The sequence below is a fragment of the Mustela putorius genome, unplaced genomic scaffold (genome assembly GCF_011764305.1).
Source record: "Mustela putorius furo isolate JIRA1106 unplaced genomic scaffold, ASM1176430v1.1 tig00003901_pilon_pilon_pilon, whole genome shotgun sequence".
NCBI lineage: Eukaryota > Metazoa > Chordata > Mammalia > Carnivora > Mustelidae > Mustela > Mustela putorius.
Window position 1 is genome coordinate 14,788,390 of NW_025422049.1, and position 21,776 is coordinate 14,810,165.

The 21,776-nt window shown below is 36.1% G+C and overlaps 1 protein-coding gene across 1 annotated transcript in view; it reads right to left on the reverse strand.

Moving 5' to 3' along the window:
* ALG13 (ALG13 UDP-N-acetylglucosaminyltransferase subunit) overlaps nt 1-21,776 on the reverse strand; it is a 66,644-nt gene that overhangs the window by 33,807 nt on the left and 11,061 nt on the right. The window contains 8 exon segments of the mRNA XM_004769084.3: nt 586-748; nt 957-1,038; nt 5,071-5,143; nt 7,368-7,414; nt 8,150-8,200; nt 10,283-10,366; nt 10,922-11,265; nt 11,268-11,293. Of these exon segments, the coding sequence (XP_004769141.1) occupies nt 586-748; nt 957-1,038; nt 5,071-5,143; nt 7,368-7,414; nt 8,150-8,200; nt 10,283-10,366; nt 10,922-11,265; nt 11,268-11,293 (870 nt within the window).

Genomic DNA, 21,776 nt, shown 5'->3' on the forward strand with positions numbered 1-21,776 from the left:
ACTTTGAAAACTCCTAAGACTTCCCTTAACCTGAGAGATTCTTTTCTCTTAGTTGGATGTGTGTGTGTCAAGTAACCACTGTGAACCTCAGTTACCACAAAAATGATGGTACTAGTTTAGAATCAGTTTTTTCTTAAAGTATGGTCCACAGCCTACCTACATCAGAACACTTGGGGTGTACTTGTTTTTTTCTTAAAGCAGATTCCTAAGCCCCACTGTGATTTGAAGCCCCTCAAATTTTGTGAAAGTTAGCCTAAGAATCTGCCTTTCTAATAAGCACTATGAAGTATACCTTTGTATTAGAACTGAAGTTTGAGAATCATGGGGTTAGGTAGCTCTAAAATCACTTCCAGCAATTAAAAAAACTGATTCTGACTTGGATCAAACCTCCAAAGCCTGAACATCTCAAAATACAACATGTCTTCTTGATAAAGTTTCTCTTCCCCCATCAAAAAATGTTTATCTAGATACATATGTGTGCACAGTGTAAGTCATAAGCTTGTCAAGGCCCTTCTACTTTCAAATGGTGATGCACAGAAACATTAAATGTGGTCATGTAAATGACACCCCCTTTCCCTGTATTACCTATCCTGAGTTGAACTCTTGTAGTCAATATTGACATCTTCACTGCCAGTCAGAGCATTGTTTCTGTTCTTTTTGGAACCACTTCGAAACAATTCAACTGCAGTCTTCAACTCTTCTTCATCCACAACAAACACATCTTTATAGAGAATTTCATACAATACAGCTAAAGGAAAAAAATAGCCAAAACTCCAATTGTCAAAATAGTATCTCTTTTTAACAATGTGAAAATAGCCATAAACCAGTATACAATTTCAATAGGTGCCAACAAAGTCTTAAAAGAGCTGTTTATGATGGGTCCCTCAATTTACAAATGGGCAGAAAAACAAAAACCATCTGAAATACAGCTAAGCATTTACAAAGCCTTCACATACCCTGACAAACAGCTGCACTTGACTGAAATTGTTTTGAGTATACTGAATCATAATGGCCATTACTTGAATAGCAGAGTAGAATCTGAAGAAAAGAAAAAGACACAGAACAATAAAGTGAATGTTACATCTTACAACCATGAAATACTCGGAATTAAATTGCTAACCAGAAACTGATGAACTGTTTTTAAAAACATGTTTTTAGATTCCACAGATTAAGTGTTATCATACAGTACTTGTCTCTGACTCATTTCACTTAACATAATGCATCAACTGTATCTCAATAAAGCTGAGGCAAAGTGATCTTTAAAATTTAAATACAGGTAAGTGCAAGCTAGAACTCAAACGGATTTTCTTAAAACTGACTTTTAAATGCCAAGATTAAAATCACTACAAAGGAAACAATGTGAGCCTAAACACATTCCCACTAATATACCAAATACTGATCTATAAATTAACAAAAAATGGAAACTTTTACAAACTGAGTAAATCAAGTCAAAAGACCAGCTTACCTTCAAAAAACGGCTGGAGAAATTAGGTCAAATACCCAAATATTCTAAACTCAGACTATAGGGGGAGAGACAGTCTACTCAAAATGTTATCCCCCGTACCAAGTAGCAATATATGAATACACCATGTAGGAGCCATACTGCTAAAGAGACTTCCTTAATGAATCAAGGCACTAAGATGGCTACAAAATGAGTTAATTTCTTTGATCTTTAATCTCTAGTTTTCCTAAACAATAATGCAAAGCCATGCTTACTAACCAAATTTATTTTAGTAAAAATGCTTGCAAGCTCTATATAATGAAATGTGTTTGAATAGCACCCAAAACTTAAAATTTTTGTTCAAAAATTCATCTTGTGTAAAGAATTAATACCTAGCAACTAAGTCTATTTTATTTTGAAGCTACCTCTGGTACCAGGAACCTAAGGTACCAAAGATGATTCTCTGTGTTCTATGGGACCACGTTCCACCAAGCTTCTTCGGCAGAAAACTATAAGCACCCTGTTTGCTGCCTTCCTACCTACTCTGGGCTAACTCCTTCTAATAATAAAGTTCTCTATCTCGGGTCTGTTATTCTTCCCCAGATTTTTTTTGGAAATCACAATTCCAACTCCATCAGTATAATTCATTTCAGAGTACTGAAGGCAAGCGTGAAGCTAAAGTAACACACACTATAAAGTTTAGGTTATGAAGTTTCACATGCCCCAAGGGTTATTTGCCTTTAAGAGTTTATTAATCCGAAAGAACAGTACACAAGATTTTGAGCAGAGAAGCCCTTTGTACCTCAGACTAGAAAAACTTGAAACTCCAACTAAGAAAGGTTAATAACTAGAGACAGCTGTTAAGGAGTAAAGGAATCCAGCTAACTAGAACTGAATAAACAAGGAGGAAAAAACCCCAGAGATAATGATGTAATTTATTCATGTGGCGAGAAGTTCCACTTTGAGTGTAAGAGGTAAAACTAGACATGATGGCTTTTATGTTCCTGGTAGTATCTCAACATAAAATAATAGTTCTCTGATATATATTTATAGGTAAGTAGGTGGGATGTATGGCATTTACCTATGGAAAAAATGAGGTAGATCTGTAGTACTGATGAGGATAAGTGAAAAGAACAAGGAACAATATATTTAGTATGAGCCCATCTACATTAAAAAAAATGCAAAGAGAATGATATAGGATACCCACTCAAACTTAATAGTTATTTTGAAGCACAGGAGAATGAAAAGTAAAAATGGGGGCTTTTTATTCTACCTTTAAGTTTTATCTTTAATAGAAGTATATCAATTCTTTCTAGGTAAAGAGGCTAAGTGAAGTCATTTTTGAAAACTCAAATAATTCAGATATAAATCCTTAGAAGCCTGAACTGAGATACAGTAACCAAGTTTTAGAGAAAGCAAGGTGTCACACAAGTACCCTGCTGCCAACTGGCTTTTTCATAATTAAATTTCAAGATAAACAAACATACTTTATACATTTGCAAATCATACATATATACACTATCCTGTGCATGCAAATGCCCAACTACTGGTATTGTATTTGTGTGTATGTACAGATTAGAATTATACGTGATATTCTCATGGCTGCAAACACTCTAATTTGTATTCTTATGGTTCCCAATGCGTAAGGTTTTCCCCTTAGTTAGCGCATAGAATATCTCTGTAAAATATACAGGACTCACTTAAAAATGGAGCTATATAATTGTAGGAACTAGGTGATAGGGATTATGGATGTTCACTATACAAGTCTTTTAATTTTTCTCTGTATGAAAATTTTCACAGAATAAAATGTCAGGGGAAAAAACTGAAGTGCAGGCTTAGAGTCCTGGTAAAGATCTAAATGTCTAGATCTCCTCTCTGGCAATGCTGTATATAATTGCTAAAATAACAGAAGCTACCATTCCTCCTTCTTAAAAGAATTTTGATTATGTCACACCCTTGCTTAAAAACTTTGAGTGTTTAGGAGCAATTGTACAGAATGTCTGAAATTTACTCCAAAATACACCAAAAATTAAGATGGACTGATGAATGAATAGATAGGTGAAAAAATAAGGATACTAAAAAGGTGGGAATTAGAATGCTCATTATAAAATTCTTTTAGCTTTTCTGTATTTTGTTAAATCTTTATAACAAAATATTGGGGAGAAAACTAAAACTATTCCAAAAAGCTAAATTCTTGGAATGGACTGCTCATTATGTAACTCTAACCTATCTTCACACCACTGGCCTCTCCCCCACCCAACTACTGGAGTCCGAAAGCATCTGCTGCTTCCATGTCTTTGCAGAAGTCCTCTGAATAGATTGCCCTTCATACTTGTTGGATCCATTGTTTGATATTCCACTTAAATACCTCTACCACCATGAAACTTTCTAAACTCTCTGAAGCAGAGCAAAGGACTTTTTCTTCTATGCTCTTCGTACATACTTCTATTTTAACACTTATCACTTCACTGTAAAATTAACTATTTGCATGTCTGCTTTCACAGTCCGTGAGGCCCTTAGAGAACAGGTATATTGTTTTCATTTTGGAGTCCCCAAAGCCCAGTGAGCTTCCTGGTACATTACAAGAGCTTAATGTTGCCAAACAAATTAGACGGCAGTACCACTAATAAAACAAGGTGCCCCAATTTATACTTATTTTCTAAGTTATCTCTTGCATTCTACTCTATTCCTAATGCCAGTTGCCTGGTTCAGGTCTTTTGTCCAGATTACTTTAATATCCTAACAGTTCTCCCAGTGTCTAGTCTTGTCCTACTATCATCAAAACGTTGCCCCAATTATAGTCTATGGTATGAAGCAAGACTTGCAAAATGCAATTACTATATAGTCTATACTCACTAATCAAATAATTGGGATAAAAGGCTTTTCTTAAAAGCTTTTTGGAAGAAAACTTACATGCTGAAGAACAATCTATATAACTGCCGAGAATTCTCACCAAACAAAACAACCTCCTATTATTTTCCAAGTACCCTACTAGCCAGTAATAGCACACTGTCCTACACTCAAGAAACTTTCAGAATAATGAGAACAGACATGAAAACAAATACAGTGTGATAAATACTGTAAATACTTGGGTGATGCCAGAGGAACACAGAGGAAATAACTCCAGGGGAGTTAGGAAAGTTTCAAAGGAATTAACATTTGAGATACAAAGGAAAAGAAAAGAAAAGAAAAAAAAGTTATACTTTTTATAACTTTTTATAAACTTTTAAAGGAAAATTAAAAAAAGTTATACTTATTGGACTATCTGGAATCATAGTATACAAGGTTGTAGGACAGTGAAGATGAAAAGAAAGTTTGGGACCCCTTAGGGGACACTAAATGCCTAACTTCTGAGTTTGAACCTTACCTTCTAGTCAACAAGAAGCCAGTTAGGGTTTGGGTGGGCTTTTTTTGGAGGGGGTTAACCGATTTCAGGAGTGGTAAGATCAGGTCTGTTCAGAGGATGGCTAACAGAGAATGGAAAGGAAAAGGCTGGCGGTAGAGAAGCTTGGCATTTAGACTATGCTTTTCCCCCATTAATTTGGTAACAAAGGATCATTTCTCACTATTTTGATAAGCCAGCAGCATCTATTTCTTTTATTTTAGTAAACATTCACTCATCTTCTTACCTTGTCTTCATAGCCATTATCTGTGACGTAAGTTGGAGGCTTTCCGGGATAGCGATAAAGAATGAAATCCCGACTACACGGGAAGAGAATATAAGTGGTTGAATAGAGATAATTTAATATATGCAGAGACAGTTGTAAAAACAAGTATTTGGGCTTTTAAAGTGTCCACCTTATTCATACAAAATAATCAAATGTTTAAGAGGCTAAATAATGTTAATTCAAAGTAGACCACTAACTGCCACTAAATTTCTATGGATTTTTAAAATGAACCTTAATGGGGGGTGCTGGGTGGCTCAGTGGGTTAAGCCTCTGCCTTCAGCTCAGGTCATGATCTCAGGGTCCTGGGATTGAGCTCCGCATAGGGCTCTCTGCTCAGCAGGGAACCTGTTTCCTGTCACCCCCCAACTCTCTAACTGCCTCTCTGCCTACTTGTGATCTCTGTCAAATAAATGAAGAAAATCCTTTAAAAAATGAACCTTGGGGCGCTTGGGTGGCTCAGTGGGTTAAGCCGCTGCCTTCGGCTCAGGTCATGATCTCAGGGTCCTGGGATCGAGTTCCGCATCGGGCTCTCTGCTCGGCAGGGAGCTTGCTTCCTTTCCTCTCTCTCTACCTGCCTCTCTGTCTACTTGTGATCTCTATCAAATAAATAAATAAAATTGTTTAAAAAAATGAACCTTAATTTGGGGAAAGGAGGAGTAAAGAAGATAGACTACCAAATGTATGCATGTTAGTTGAGTGTTGGGGGCTCCCACTTATTTAAAGCATTGGCCGGCAAATTTTACTTGGTTTAAGACCAGATAATAAGCATTTCAGCTTCTGTAGGCCATATGGTTTACTCTGACTTTGTAGCATGAAAGCAGCCACAGACCCTGATAAATAAGTACACATTACTGTTCCAATAAAAATTTACTTATGGACATAGAAATGAGTTTCATATAATTTTCACAGGCCATGAAACATTATTCTACTTTTGATTTAACAATTTTAAAACTTTTTATAAAAATTCCTAGCTCGAGGGCAATACATAAACAGAAAGAAGGCCAATTTAAAAAGCTAGCCCTTGGGGCGCCTGGGTGGTTCAGTGGGTTAAAGCCTCTGCCTTCGGCTCAGGTCATGATCCCAGGGTTCTGGGATTGAGCCCCGCTGTCAGGCTCTCTGCTCAGCAGGGGGCCTGCTTCCCTTCCTCTCTGCCTGCCTCTCTGCCTGCCTCTCTGCCTACTTGTGATCTGTCAAATAAATAAATAAAATCTTAAAAAACAAATTAAAAAAAATAAAAGCTGGCCCCTGACTTAAAAGCAACTGATTGGCTACCTGCCCAACACCTTTTCTGTATGACTTCTTGATAGATTTAGTGAGAACTGAGCAGGCTGCAAAACACTAACTTGAATGAGTACCATAATGAGAGGGTTTGGACTCTACCGCATATGCCAGCTCACCATCCTAAAAACTGTGAAGGAGTCTTATGTATAGAAATCAACTTCTTCAAATGAACAAGTTTCCCATGAGCCTCTAACCTACATTATAAAACTATTTTTCAAAACTGCACAGCTTCCAGAAATAGCCACTTCTGCTGTTTTTTTAAAGATTTTATTTATTTGACAGAGAGAGAGAGACAGAAAAGGAGCACAAGCAGGGGGGAGTGTGAGAGGGAGAAGCAGGCTTCAGGCCAAGCAGGAAGCCCAATGCAGGGGTCAATCCCAGGACCCTGGGATCGTGACCTCAGCCGAAGGCAGACACTCAATTACCAAGCCAACCAGGCACCCCAACTTTTGCAGTTTTAAAGACCAAAGTTATGGAGCAATGTTTCTCAAAATGTTCAATTATTATGTCCTTAAAGAGTCTTCTTTTCATAATTTCCTTCTGAAATTTTAATACCACAGATAGACTGTATATCTGTTTAGGTACTGTAACCCTTTGAACACCCACAAAGCACTGCAGTATCTAATAACTTTTTGTCTTGAAGAACCAATTTCTACCCTCTTAGAAGCTATATTGCCCCAGTGAAGACACATGCAAGAGGCACGAAGTTAAATACACAAGAATTCTAAGAAACACATTCTGATTTCCTATAGGAACACCAGCAGTTCTTAAAGTCCTTTATTTCATTCAAATGGACATAAATGCTAGAGGCTCTCCACCTAAAAATTAACACCAATTAACTGTGCTTAGACCTCTTCATTCTACATATCATTACATTAAATCCAAATTTCCCAAATCCCAGAGAGACTTGAATAGAAACTTTACACACAAATCACATACACACTCAGTCTTAAAAAAAAAAAAAAGATTTAACTTACTTATAAATTAGAGAAAGAGCTCTTATTTCCAGCTGGCCAGCACTTTCCTAAACATAAACAGTACATAAATGTTTTAAAAACACTCTGTAGCTATGATATAAAAGTTTCTGCAAGTTCAGTATTTGTTATTTTAGATGCTTAGCCTTGTTTTAGATGAAGAATTGCAGAACACATTATAACTTGCTGTGAGGTTTGGGAATATTGTTATTCATTAACATAAACTTATTTTGAAAAAAGGAGTCCTAAAGACCTTCTCAGTTAGCTATTAAGTAACAAGGACAGTTAATATAAGAGATTTAAAAGGCACAATAAAAACAGAATTAATGATAGGAATATGAAGTTAGCAGTGTACTTAGTAAGTGCTAAGTCCAGAACTATGGAATTAGTCATATAAATTATTTTTAATTAAATATGTGTCTATAGAGCTTACTTCTACCTAAAAGGATTAATACAAATCAGGGGAACTTTTTAATAAAAAAATAATGACCTCCTTGTAACATTCATTACTATCCCTCCTCCCCCATTAAAGTGAAAAGGCTTAGGCTTGTTCTGTTTGCAAACAGTTCATGGACAATAAATTGTTGACACACAATTCTCAATACTCAACACAAAACAACTTATCAATTGCCAGCCTCTAAACTTTTCCAAGAACTATTTGATTCAACACAGCTGGCTACTTAAGAATATAGGTTGCGTCTAGCTAAAGTGACACCGCTGAATGAATATTTAGATTTACTATTCCAAATACTCTGAAAAGATTAAACCCCCATATTTGATCTTACCTTGGGATCTCCCAACCGTTCCAGGTATTTCTCAAAAGATCCCTCCACATACTTCAAAAATAAAACAAACTTGACTTAACCAAATACATAGCATTACTAAAAATCTGATTATATTCTGCAATATTATCCTCCAATGGGTTTTTATTCAGCTCAATAATTATGGTATTAAATTAATATTCTGCACAGCACCTCAAGAAGATTTGCACATACATAAAAGTTATGAGTGGAGAAAAGCTGGACTGTAAAACTATTTTAGGAAATGGTCCTGGCTTATCCAGATACGAGTGCATTTCATCAAATATAACACCTTTGAGTTTCTTTTGAAATGCCAATTTAACTTGACAATTTTCAAAAATCATGCAAGCCCAATAATTTCAAGGATTTTAAATCTGATAGAAGACATGCATTTGCAAAGCCAAACTGAGGAACTTTAAAGGGAATTTTATTAGTTTCAGAAAAGCCCAGGGCACAAGCGAACTTCTTGGGGTAACAGAAATCTTCTGTATCTTTATTGTAGTGGCAGTTGCATGACTATATATTGCCGAAACTGAAAGTGCTGAACTTAAAATGGTTAATTTTATTGTGTGTAAAATATACCTCAATAAAAATAAAATTAAACCTGGGTAACAGAATATATTTCTAGTTCCATGTACATATATCACTAGATAAAAGTTTTTAAAATTTTTCTTAATAGCCTTTCAAACAGCCTGAGGTATAACTGGCATAGAGCAAGCTGCTCATATTTAAACGGCACACATACATTTCGACATACGTATGCACCCAAGAAACCATCATGACAATTTTGACAGTGAATAGATCCATCACCCCCTTAAGTTTCCTTGTGTCCCTTTGTAACTCCACTGACTGACCCCCACACAACCACTGATCTACTTTCTATCACTAGAAACCGGCTTGCATTCTTCTAGAGTTTTATAAAAATGAAATAATACAGTATGTACTTTGAGGGAGGGGCTACCTTCTTTGGCATAATAATTTTGAGATTTATCCATCTAAGTTTTAAAATTTTACACAAATCTTTGTTACTCAAAATGTGGTTACTATTACTCGATCATGAACAAGGCAAGCATCACTTGGGAGCTTTGTTAAAATGCAGAAATCTTGGGCCCCAGCTCAGACCTACTGAATCAGAATCTGCACTTTAACAAGGTCCCCAGGTGATTTGTATGCACAAAAATACTTGAGATGCACTGTTTCACACCACGGTCTTGCATTTGAAGTAATTTCATGTATAATCCTTTCCCCAGATGTAGTAAAGACTGTAATTAACTCCTAGGTAATAAGCTTTAAAGTCAAGAAGCCTTCGCAAAGTTTTAAAATTCACTGAAATCTGTTGAGAAAATTAAGAGTAAACCTTGAACAGCAGGCAAATACCCACAATATAGTCAGAAAAAAAAAATAGTACTGGAAGGGCTAAGAATTTTTTTTTAAGCCACACAAAAGGGCACACTACAAATCAGATCTTGATAAAACCTCATTCTGTTAACAAGAATTCAAATATTTCAAAACATTCAAAGATGTCTTCTACAAGTTGTTTTAAAGCCAATCATTAGTGGCAGAGCACCAATTACCAGTTTGTCACATAAAGATAAATGTTTAGAACCTAATTTGTTTCCTTATAATTGTGTTTTATAAGATTCTTCATATTGAGTGATGATTACTGTGTACAGAATTAAGAGTACAGAGGGGTTTTCCCATTTATACATACTTGGGAATACACATTTAAAAACATTAACATAGCCAAACTTTCTGTGAACTATGATTACTTGTTCCAGAAAACAGTGGTATGGATAATACAGAACAGTAGTCAAAATGTAACTTTTTAGGGCTTGCAAGATTATGGAGGGTATATGGGGAATAGAGAGTGGGAAAGTAGAGAGTGGGAAGGACACAGATGAATTGTTTTTTAACTTTATGATTAGAGTACACAACAGTCTAATTCTGGAGGTAGTCCAGAAGCATGCTAGCTAGGAGGAAGGCAGCTGAAAATTAAATATTTGCCACTGAGAGGAGATTGCATGACATAATTTTCATTATGTAGATGGCTCAAAATTCACTTCCCATTTGCTACACACTCTACTAACATCTCTACCTTAGGTTATGTATTCTACTTACAGACTCAAAAGTATGTTGGTTTTCTCTCATATACGAGACACAAGCCTTCCTGATTTCCAAATGATGGACCTGGCTGCAAAACAACTAAAAAGAAGAGAAAGACCAGCTGTCAACAGTCATTGGAAATAGCTTTTAAATTAAAATGATGACCGGGCACTAAGTCCCCCTTATTCAAAACATATGTAGGAAATTAACAAATTAAGTCCTAACATTTCTAAATTCTTTTTGCCACCTTTGGTGGGGTTGGGAGAGAATGGATGTCTTACCACCCCCACCCTTTCTTTTAGTTCTTTTGGGTATAACCTATAAATTTTTCCTTAGGCACTAAATTTAGAAAAGTAGGGATTGCTTCTAAAGGATCAAGATTCATTTCAGTTTTCTAAAATTCCATTCTTACATTCTAAACTGGCATTTAGAAAATAGAAAAAGACAGCAAAGGCAAAGCAATATATTTGGACTCATCAACAAAGGCATACACCAAGCTACTAAGTGGCAGACAGGCCTGGATGTCTTTACTAGCAAAGAGAAAAGGCATTATTTTTTCTTTCCGTGTACTACAGGTCTTCTAGCTCCAGTACCATGCCACATGTCAAACCCTGAAAACTCAGTATAGGGAAGATATATTTGTTTTCCTTTTACCTGCTCCGAAATAGCCCGAAAGAGGCAAGAGGCATCCTTGGCAGTCAGCTTTCGAAACAGCCCTAAGCTGCCTAAATATTCATCCATTGATGCCTCATTCAGAGACTTCTGGCCGCAGTACTTTTTCCATCCTTTATGCATTTTGGCAGAGGTGGAGGTGGGGAGGGGGAGAAAGGAACACAAACGTGGCAAGAAAGAAAAAGCAGGATGCAGGTAGAAATGGGTAGCAGTGACAAGGGCTTGCTTATGCAGGTATCCGGAAAGCAGCCCAAAGTCTAGGGATGAGAAGGCAGTTGGAGTCAGCGCTGCAGAATCTTGGCACTTCTCAGGAGCAGAAGCAAAGGGCTGGCTTGCCCAGGACAAGTCGGGATCCTGTGAAAAGAAGAGGAAGAGCCGATGCTCCTAGGAATAGAGAACTGGACTTGAGAAGACAAGGGAGAAGGCACTTGGGGAGCTACCTTGCTGGGGAAGGATGGGATTAACGCAATCAGCCCAAGGGTGAGAGAAGTATGCACAAGCAGCTGAGCTTTGGGACCAAAAAGAAGCGGAGCTTGCAGCTTAACTCAGGGCAACTGCTGCAGGAGGCTCCAACAGAACTGCAACAAGACTCAGGTGTATATGATACAGCCTGGCCCACATTATATTGCTTTAAAATGTCTGCTGAAAATTTTCAAATACAGTCTCTGCCCAAGTTCCCTGCTCCCCTCAATGGAGATGAGAGAAAAAAAGTTATAAACCTAATTAACTAGTAAACTTCTGTATTAACATCTCCAAAAACTAAAAAAGTCCAGGGCCCAGGGCATCCTTGATCTATAGGGACAAAGATCACAGTTTAAAATAAAGTGCCAAAACAGTTTTCCGGTTTTCAAGTAATTTCATTTGGTTCTCCTAGATAATAATAACCCTCTGCTACGATCACAGAAACTAATTAACTATACTAGGAAACAGATACAGTTCTTAACTAATATCCCCAAATTATTGTATAGCATTAACAAAAAGAGAAAATGCAAGAAGTGTTTCTTAAAAACTGGAAAAAATTGAAGTTTAAACTGAAGCAGCATGAAAGAAAATGTCTTACCCACAAACTTTCTAACAGACTGCATTTAAAATGCTGTGGCACAGCATTAGAGGTGTTGAACATGATATTTCCATGTATTAGGACAATTTTCTGGAAAAACTACTCTGGATTCTAAGAAAGCCAAAGAAAATACAGCTGTATTTTTAAGGTTCAAAAACAGGACTGATCACTTGCATTACTTGATGCCACTGTCAACGGTCTCCTTCTTATTTAAATGCCACAAGCATGTTGAAACAGATCAAAAGATGGCTTTGGAGAAGATGCAAAATTAACCTGCTTTGAAAACTGTTTTTCTTTTATCTGTGAATCCAGTAGTTATCATGACTGCCCTGCCTATAAGAAATGGATCAATAATCTAATAATTTAGGAATGAAATAAAAGCACGGTAAAAAATAAAAGAAAATCTTGACTTCCTTTAGCATATTAATTTGAAATTACCTTTTCTTAAAAAGAAACCAGAACACCAGGGAAATTAGGCCTTTTGAAAAAGTCCTGAAACATGGTTTGGGAAGAGGGATCACCATCTTTTTCTAAGGCCACAAATTCACTGAGAAAAATTAAAGGTTATAATGAAAAGGTTAACTCATTTTGGGCAGTTTTTTTGAGATAAGAAATGCCGATTCTTCGTATTTATTGCTACTGAAACTAAAAATAAGCTACATAAAACTTAAATTAATACTAATCCACATACTTCATTTTGATGAAGGAAATAAAAGGGAAAACTGGGAGAGGAAAAAAGAATGAGAAAAGTAATACAAGAAAGAACAGGAAACAAAAGTCAGAAACAAAAAGAGGAAAGAAACAGAAGAAAAGACAGAAAAACAGAGAAAATAGACACAGAAAAACCAACACAAATATGGTTAATGGATTATTGACAAAGGTTCAAGAGCAGTACAACAGAGAAAAGACAGTATTTTCATCAAATGGTGCTGTACAATCACACTCACACATAAAAAATTACCTTTGCCCTATACTTCACATCTTATACTACTAGAATTAAAATGGATCAAAGGCCTAAATGTAGACAAAAATTTCAAAACTCTGGAAGAATGCATAGGAGAAAAATCTTCAAGATCTTGAGTTAGGCAAAGAGTTCTTAGAAATGATATAATAAAAAGAAAATGGGTAATTGGACTTTATTTAAAAAACAACAACTTTCACTCTGCAAATGGCATCATTAGAAAATGAAAATGCAAGCCATAAACTGGAAGGAAATATTAATATAGCCCACATCTGACTAAAAAGTTCTTCTTAAAGATTTATTTGAGACAGAGCATGGTGGGGGAGGAAGAAGTAGACTCCCTGCTGACCAGGGAGACAGATATGGGACTTGATCCCAGGTCCCTGGGATCATGACCTCAGATGGAGGCAGCTCCTTAACTGACTGAGCCACCCAGGCCTGATTAAAAGCTTTGTATAAAAAATTAAAAAATAATTTTAAAAAACACAACTAAAAATGCCTAAATGATTTGACTACACATTTTACCAAAGATATAGGAATGGCGGCTAATCAACTAAAAAGATGTTCAACTTCACTAGTCATTAGAAAGGTGAAATATCAATACATACCGACTAGAATGGCTATAATAAATACAGACCGTATCAAGTGTCAACAAGGATGTAGAGAAACTGAAACCTAAGTAAAAGCAGCTAGGTCAAAAAGGAGTTTGATTCAAAAAGATGTAAGAATCCATTTAAATGAAATATACCAAAAAGGCAAATCTACAGAGATAGAAAGCAGATAAATAGCTGCCTGGGGTTGGGGTATGAATACATATTAACTGCAAACAAGCACAAAGTATCATTTTTGGTGATAAAAAATGTTCTAAAACTGTGATGTTTGCACGTTTCTATATATTCACTAAAAATTATTAAGCACTCAGGGCACCTGGGTGGCTCAGTGGGTTAAAGCCTCTGCCTTCGGCTCAGGTCATGATCCCATGGTCCTTTGATCAAGCCCCGCATTGGGCTCTCTGCTCAGCAGGGAGCCTGCTTCCTTCTCTCTGCCTACTTGTGATCTCTGTCAAATAAATAAATAAAATCTTTAAAAAAATTATTAAGCACTTAAAAGTGGTGATTTTTAACAGCTTTTTAAGTTCATATACCATACAATTCAAAGTGATACATTTCAATAATTTTTAGTACATTTACAGAGCTGGTACCCATTGGAAATCAATTTCAGAATATTATTACATTCAAATGAAACCAAACCCCATAACCACCAATCTCCAATCCCCCATGCCCATCAACTCCAGGTAACCAACAATGTTGTCTCTCTATACTTGCCTATTCTAGACATTTCAATAAATGCAATCATACAATATATGGTCCTGTGTAGCTAGCTTCTTTCATTTAGCAGGCTTTAAAAGTTCACCCATGGGCAGCTCTTTCTGCCAATGGGTCCTCTCCCTGTACTTAAATAAAGCCACCTTTTTGCACTGAAAACAGAATTTAAAAAGGTTCACCCATGTTGTTGTAGCATGTATCAATAATTCAATCCAACAATTAAACTATATTTTATTTACCCATCCATCAATTAGTAGACATTTAAGTCCTTCCCACTTTTTTTGGCTTTTTATGACTGATGCTGTTATAAACATTCATGTGCAAATTTTTGTTTGGACAAAAATTCTTTTTTGTCTTTCTATTCTTTTGGATAATACCTAGGAATGGAGTTGCTGGATCTATGTTTAACTATTTGAGCAACTGACAAGACTATCTTCCACAATAGCTGCACCATTTTACAATCTCATCAGTAGTATATGAGGGTTCCCATTTTGCTATATCCTATCCATAATTACTGTCCATCTCTTGACTATAGCCATCATAGTGGGTATCAAATGGTACCTCATTGTGGTTTTGTTTTGCATTTTCTTACTAACAATGCTGAAAACCTTTCCTGTATCTAATGGCCATCTGTGTATCTTTAATGAGATACCATAATATACATATTAGAATCACTACGTTTAAAAAAAAAAAAACTTGTAATAACAAGTGTTGCCAAGGACTTGGAGCAACTGGAACTCTCACATGTTGCTTGTATGAATAAAATAGTACAGCCACTCCAAAAAAATTTGTTTAGTGGTGTCTATAAACAGAGTTGCCACATAACCCAGCAATCCCACTTCTAGTTATCTACCCAAAAGAAATGAAAACTTCAGCTCACACAAAAACCTGTGCATGAACGTTTATAGCACCTTTATTCATTTTCATGACACCCTGAACTGGAAACAATTCAAACATCCTTCAATTGGTAAATGAACTGGCACATCCATACAACAGAATACACCTCAGTAATAAAAAATGAGATATAAATACATGAAAGAACATACATGAATCTCAAAGGAATTGTATTCAGTGAAGATTCAAAAGGCTATATACTATATGACTACATTTATGACAAATTGGAAAAAGAGTAAAACAGATTAGTTGCTACCAGTGGCTAGGATTGTAGGAAAAAGTTGACTACAAAGAGTTGGAAGAAAGGGGATGTATGGGGGTGATGTAAGTAATTTTTATCTTCACTGTGGAAGTGGTTACACAATTATACGTTTGTCAAGTTTTATAGTACTATACAAGAAAAAGGCTCATTTTGCTGTATTTAAATTGAAAAAAATCAAAGAAAAAGCAGCAGAAAGAATTTAGAGTTGAGGAACTCACAGAACGGACAAGATTGAAGAGAAAAAAGAAAGAAAATCAGAGGATCACTACTGGATGGCCAACATCTAACACAAGAGGCCCCCAAAAAGATCAAGTGGAGGGGAAGAAATGATAATGATAATGCTGAAAATTCTAGGGGTGCATGCGTGGCTCAACTGGTTAAGCAGCTGCCTTCGCTCAATCCCATGGGTCCTGGGATGGAGCCACGCATTGGGCTCCCTGCTCAGCTGGGAGCCTTTCTCTCTCTGTCCCTCACCCCTGCCCATACTCGCTCTCTCACATGTGCGCTCTCTAACTGCAACAAATAAATAAAATCTTTAAAAAAGAAAATTCTAGAACTGCAGAATTGGAGTACCTATACTTAGCTTGAAAAGGTCCATGAAGTACCAGAAAAATAAAAGCAAAAAAGATAATCAGCAATGCACATACCATTTCTGAAATCAGGGATCAAGATTCTAAAACTTTCAGAGATGAAAACTGGGTCATATACAAAAGATCACACATATGATAACAATAAACTTCTCAATGAAAGAACTAAAAGCTAGGGAAAAAGTTCATTATGTGAGGAAAACTATTTCCAACCTTGAACTCCATATCAAGCTATCAAACATGAAAGATTAAAAAAATTACCATCCTTTCTCAGAAAGCTATGAAGGGTATTTGAAACCAAAATAAAGTGGTTAAACCACAAAAGGGGGGGCAGAGAGTCCTAGAAACAGAGATTCAATGCAAGAGAGAAGCAAAAGGAACTTCTAGGGTCAGGGTGAAGGGGAAATCCCAGGAGGGCAGACATTTGGCAGGACTACAGAATGAATGACCAGTTTACCTAAAAGGATAGGAGAACTCCAGCACAGACATTTCAAAAATAAATTATAAAGTTACAGATACCTTATTTAAACATACTAGAAAAGATGTATACCTCTTTTGGAGAGTTTGGGAGTATTTTTCTAGAAAATCGACCAAATGAAAGCGCCTGGGTGGCTCAGTGGGTTAAGCCGCTGCCTTCGGCTCAGGTCATCATCTCAGGGTCCTGGGATCGAGTCCCGCATCGGGCTCTCTGCTCAGCAGGGAGCCTGCTTCCTCCTCTCTCTCTCTCTCTGCCTGCCTCTCTGCCTACTTGTGATCTCTCTCTGTCAAATAAATAAAATAAAAAATAAAAAATCTAAAAAAAAAAAAATGATGTAAATAGGTGGCTCAGCGGGTTAAGTCTCTGCCTTCGGCTCAGGCCATGCTCTCAGGGTCCTGAGATCCAGCCCCAGGGCTCTCTGCTCAGCAAAGAGCCTGCTTCCCTCTCTCTCTCTGCCTGTCTCTACTTGTGATCTCTCCCTCTGTCAAATAAATAAAATCTAAAAAAATTTTAAAAAATAAAAATGATGTAAGTAAAAAAAAGGAATGTAATCAACACACACTGACTATAGGACTCAGATGTGAATATTGTACTTAAGTAATTATGTCAACACTGTAAACAAATCTCACAAGAACTAAAATAAATTATTTTCTCTATTTAAAATCATCCATTAAAAAATAAATCATCCACAGAATCCCTACTGTGAAAGAGGAATATAAAGTGTCCTCCTCCATACTAGCACATCTAAAGATGCTATTTAAATTAAATAAATGAAAACAAGTTTGAACATATTCACTTACAAAACTTAAAATGTATTATGGCAAACCACAGAAAGCTTATTAGAGATGGGAAGAAGTGGGACACAGAACTGTTATACACACTGTAGAACTAGTTAATATTTTATACTATTTATGTATATTATCTTAAATAATTTTTTTAAAAAATATTAAGTGAAGAAACAATAGCATAATAAACTGGGAAAATGACAGAATTTTAGATTAGAGCTACAAGGGATCTATTTTACAAATGAAGAAACAAGTTTCAAATGACTATGAAATGTGTCCAAGTTTTCACATCCTATCAATAATAGTACAAGAACTATATATTGTTCTGATTCTTACACAATTATTACAAAGAAGAATCACATACCAAAAAAGAAAAGATGAACAAAGGCTCAGGTGTTAAGTGCAAGTTATATTCCCCAAATCAGTACAATAGACTTTTCAAAAAAGACCTGAAGGACAATAGTAGACTCCATCCCGTGTATAATAGCTATTTCATATTATTTAATACTGTCCTTCGAAGTATCTATTGCACTTGAAATCCCAATTGGCTTACTATTCTTCTAAAGCAAACTAATCCTGTAAACCTCTAGAACAGTGAAAGGGCTCCATAAAACAAATTACCCTATGCCCAGAGATTCTGATTCAGCAGGTCTGGGGTGTGTCCTCAGACTGTGTATTTCTAACAAGTTCTCCGGTGATGCTGATGCTGCTGGGCCACGCTTTGGGAACTAGCATCCTCGAATGATGTTGTTTCACAAGTTATTAATAAGTGTCTCTAAAAAGAGTTCTGAGATGAAAATTTCAGCAAATACTGCACACTATAATCCAATCTTTGAGGTTCACAATGCCCATTAGCAATATTAAAGGCTCTAAGGAACCCTAAAATCACCTGCTTAACTTTGAACTGGCCTTTTCATGGGGGCCTTTTCTGATTTGGGAAAAGCCAGATTCAAAGTCAAGCAGGTAACTTTGAGCATTCAAGTTAATAAGCTGCTAATGCACAATAGCTTTTCCTTCTCAATTGTTTCAGTTTGAAAAAATGATGCTGTACTAACTTTTTCATCATCTATACCTAAGGCTGCTGGAATAATTAGGTAAGATACCAAATGTTAAGTGTATAGTACAAAAGTGTACATATTGATTGCTTTTAGGGGCTACCTGACAAAACAATTCACTAAGAAATTCATTGGTTTAAAAAAAAGGTAAGAACTAGAACAATTTCACCTAAATTCTGGAAATCAAGCCGAAGTTCAAATATAGCTCTGCAGAGGAGCTTTCCCCAACCCTGATAAGGCTTCTTGCACTTCTGAAAATGATAGAAAGAAAAATAATCGCCTTAAAAACTTTTAGGCACTGTACTCTGGGTACCAGTTCAAAAAAAACAGATTGAAGAAAATAAAATTAATTAACATTTGACTTACTATGAAATCAAAATGCTTTAATTTGATTACTACATTTTATATTAAAATTTAACCTGCAAATGTGACTTGTTTTAATTGCTAGAATTGTCTCATTTCTTCACTGATCACATAGAAAAATTCTCTGTAGTACAACACATGAATACTATTGGTTTAAGTTCTGAGTTAACACTCCATGCTTTAACTAATTAAATGAGGTATATGCCTCAAATTTTTTTTTAAAGCATACAGTATCTGTGACATAGGTTTAGTTGTCAATGTATATAGGACAGGACAGGAGTTATTAGTTTGAGAGGCAACATGGTACCATGAAAAGAATATTATGAACTTGCTTATTCTACTTTCTGAGTCTGTTTCCTCATCTATGAAAGGAGATATGCTGCATTTTTAAGCTCTTTCAGGTCTAAGGAACTATGACTCAATGGTAGATAACATATTTGCCCTCCCTTTAGATGGTCAAATTTGTGATCAACATTTAAGCATAAAAACAGTATCTAGGGGGATTAACTTATTATCCTGGCAAATTGTGGGGTTGACTGACCCACATAAAGATGAGTAAATCTTACCTTAGAAATGAAATACAGACCTAGATTTTTAAAGGCAACAAGATTTATAACGATGTGTGGTGATAGATATTAACTGTGGTAATCATTTTGCAATATATACATGTATTCAATAATATGTCATATACATTAAACTTTTACAGTTATTATCAATTTTATCCAAAACTGGAAAAAATAAAAATGACAATCACATGTATGTAAAGACTTGTGGGAAACTGGTAAAAGGCAATCAGTATTAAAAAAAACTTCGCACACAGGGGCGCCTAGCTTCCTTTGGCTCAGGTCATGATTCCAGTAGGGTTGAGCCCCACCTGTGCTCCCTGCTCAGCAGGAAGCCTGATTCTCTCTCTCCCACTCCCCCTGCTTGTGTTCCCTCCCTCACTGTGTCTCTCTCCATCAAATAAACTCTCTTAAAATACCCTAACATTAAATCATTTATTTCACTTATTTTTAGTACCAAAATAACATGGGACCAATTGGGGTAAAGAACTCAACCCTACAGGACCTCTTTTTAAGGTTTTTCATTTCTAAAAAATGTGATGGTAAACATTTTGAAAAATGTTTTAAAAACATTTTTAACAGCACACTGGCAACAGAACCTGTTGCCTTTCTTCATAGTAGACATTTAAACAAAATGAACAAAGCAGGATTCATGAGGGAAGGGAACACAATGGTTCCAAAACAAAATCTGGCCATTCGATCCTATTCACCCTCCCTCCTCAAGCTTTAGTAAAGAGACAATAAAGAATTGATTTCCCAGAGCAGTGATCCTTCAGATATGCAAAGTAAAAGAAACGCTACCAAGACCCACTTGCTTTCATTTCCTACTCTTCCCACTTCATCTGAAGCACTCTGATATAGATTAAAAAAAAAAAAAGTAATGCTTTGTTTAAAAATGTATCCTAATGGCACAGAAATACTAGGGGTTGGTTTATTATTCAAAATACAGTTTCTGAACAGTCTATCAACAAACAGGGGATTGAAGGAAAGGAGAATATAAACCAGAACACTCTTGTTTTGATGCACTTAAAATTCTAAATAATCTTTAATTCTCTAACTATAACCCCAGCTAGAGACGGACAATGAATTTGAATATGAAATTCAAGGAAGGCTTTGCTTTCTGTATCACTTAGTAGTATATACTGTGAATTCCAGGTGAAATCTAAATCTACTCCTACTTCCTTTTTTTAAGATTTTATTTATTTGACAGAGATACAGCGAGAACAGGAACACAAGGAAGGAGACTGGGAGAGAGAAAAGCAGGCCTTCTGCAGAGCAGGGAGCCCAATGTGGGTCTCAGATCACCCAAGCCAAAGGCAGCCGCTTAAAGACTGAGCCACCCAGGTGCCCCTCTACTCCTACTTCTTAAAACAAAAAACTCAAACCGAGAAAATGCACTATTTCAGTGACATTCTTTTAATTTTCAAACATGTCACATAATTGGTCTTGTGTCTTAGAAATCACCTATGAAGGAAATTATAAGCTTTACTAATTCACAAATGTGAAAACGGAGATTCAGAAAATCACTTAGGCCAAGGATTTAAGAATGTTTTTCACTCCTAAATTTGGGAAGTGTACTATCCACCCACTGCACACTGGCAGTGGAGAAACAACCAGTATGTTCTATACAAAAAAAGAAATGAACAGTAAAGAAGATGCAATATATGGCCTCACAGACATCATTCCAACAGTGACTATCAGTTCAGCAAAATCATTAGAAACACACTTGACAGTTAACAAGGTACAGAACTGTACTGCTTTTCCAAATAGCCTCACCTAGTATATCCTAGAATTAGTACAAATGAAAAAAATTCCATTTAGTTCCATTTATCAATTAGAAATAGTGCTACATAAGACATTATGGGTTATAGACAGTTAATAAATATTAAAATTTATTTCAAATTGTGTTTGGCAGGTGTTAAACTTGTTAAGTTTCTAATTTGTTATGTGATAAAACTGGGAATTGCTAAATTTATATGTATTTAATCAGAGGACTTCCTTATCACCAGAGTACTAATAAACAATGAATGAGGAATGAAAATACTTAAATTAACCATTCTGGAGATTCTTAACCTGGTGCCTGGGTACCTGGTAAAAACTCCCTGAAATTCACTGCAAAATGTGTGTCGGTGAGAGAGAGGCAAGTTTTAGAAATTTTGAAGGGTTCTAAGACCCAAAGAGGGTTTGCCTTAAATAGGAGGACTATATAGCCATCAAAATAAAATGACAGTGTCAGTCAAAATAAGTTTGGTCTGGCTGTGGTAAAAAATTAATTAACACAGTAAAAAGCTAGAAGTAAAATACCAAAATAGAGGGGTAGCTGGGTGGCTCAGTGGTTTAAGCCTCTGCCTTCGGCTCAGGTCCTGATCTCCGGGTCCTGGGATACAGCCCCACATTGGGCTCTCTGCTCAGCAGGGAGCCTGCTTCCTCCTCTCTCCACCTGCCTCTCTGCCTACTTGTGATGCCTGTCTGTCAAATAAATAAAAATAAAATCTTTTTTAAAA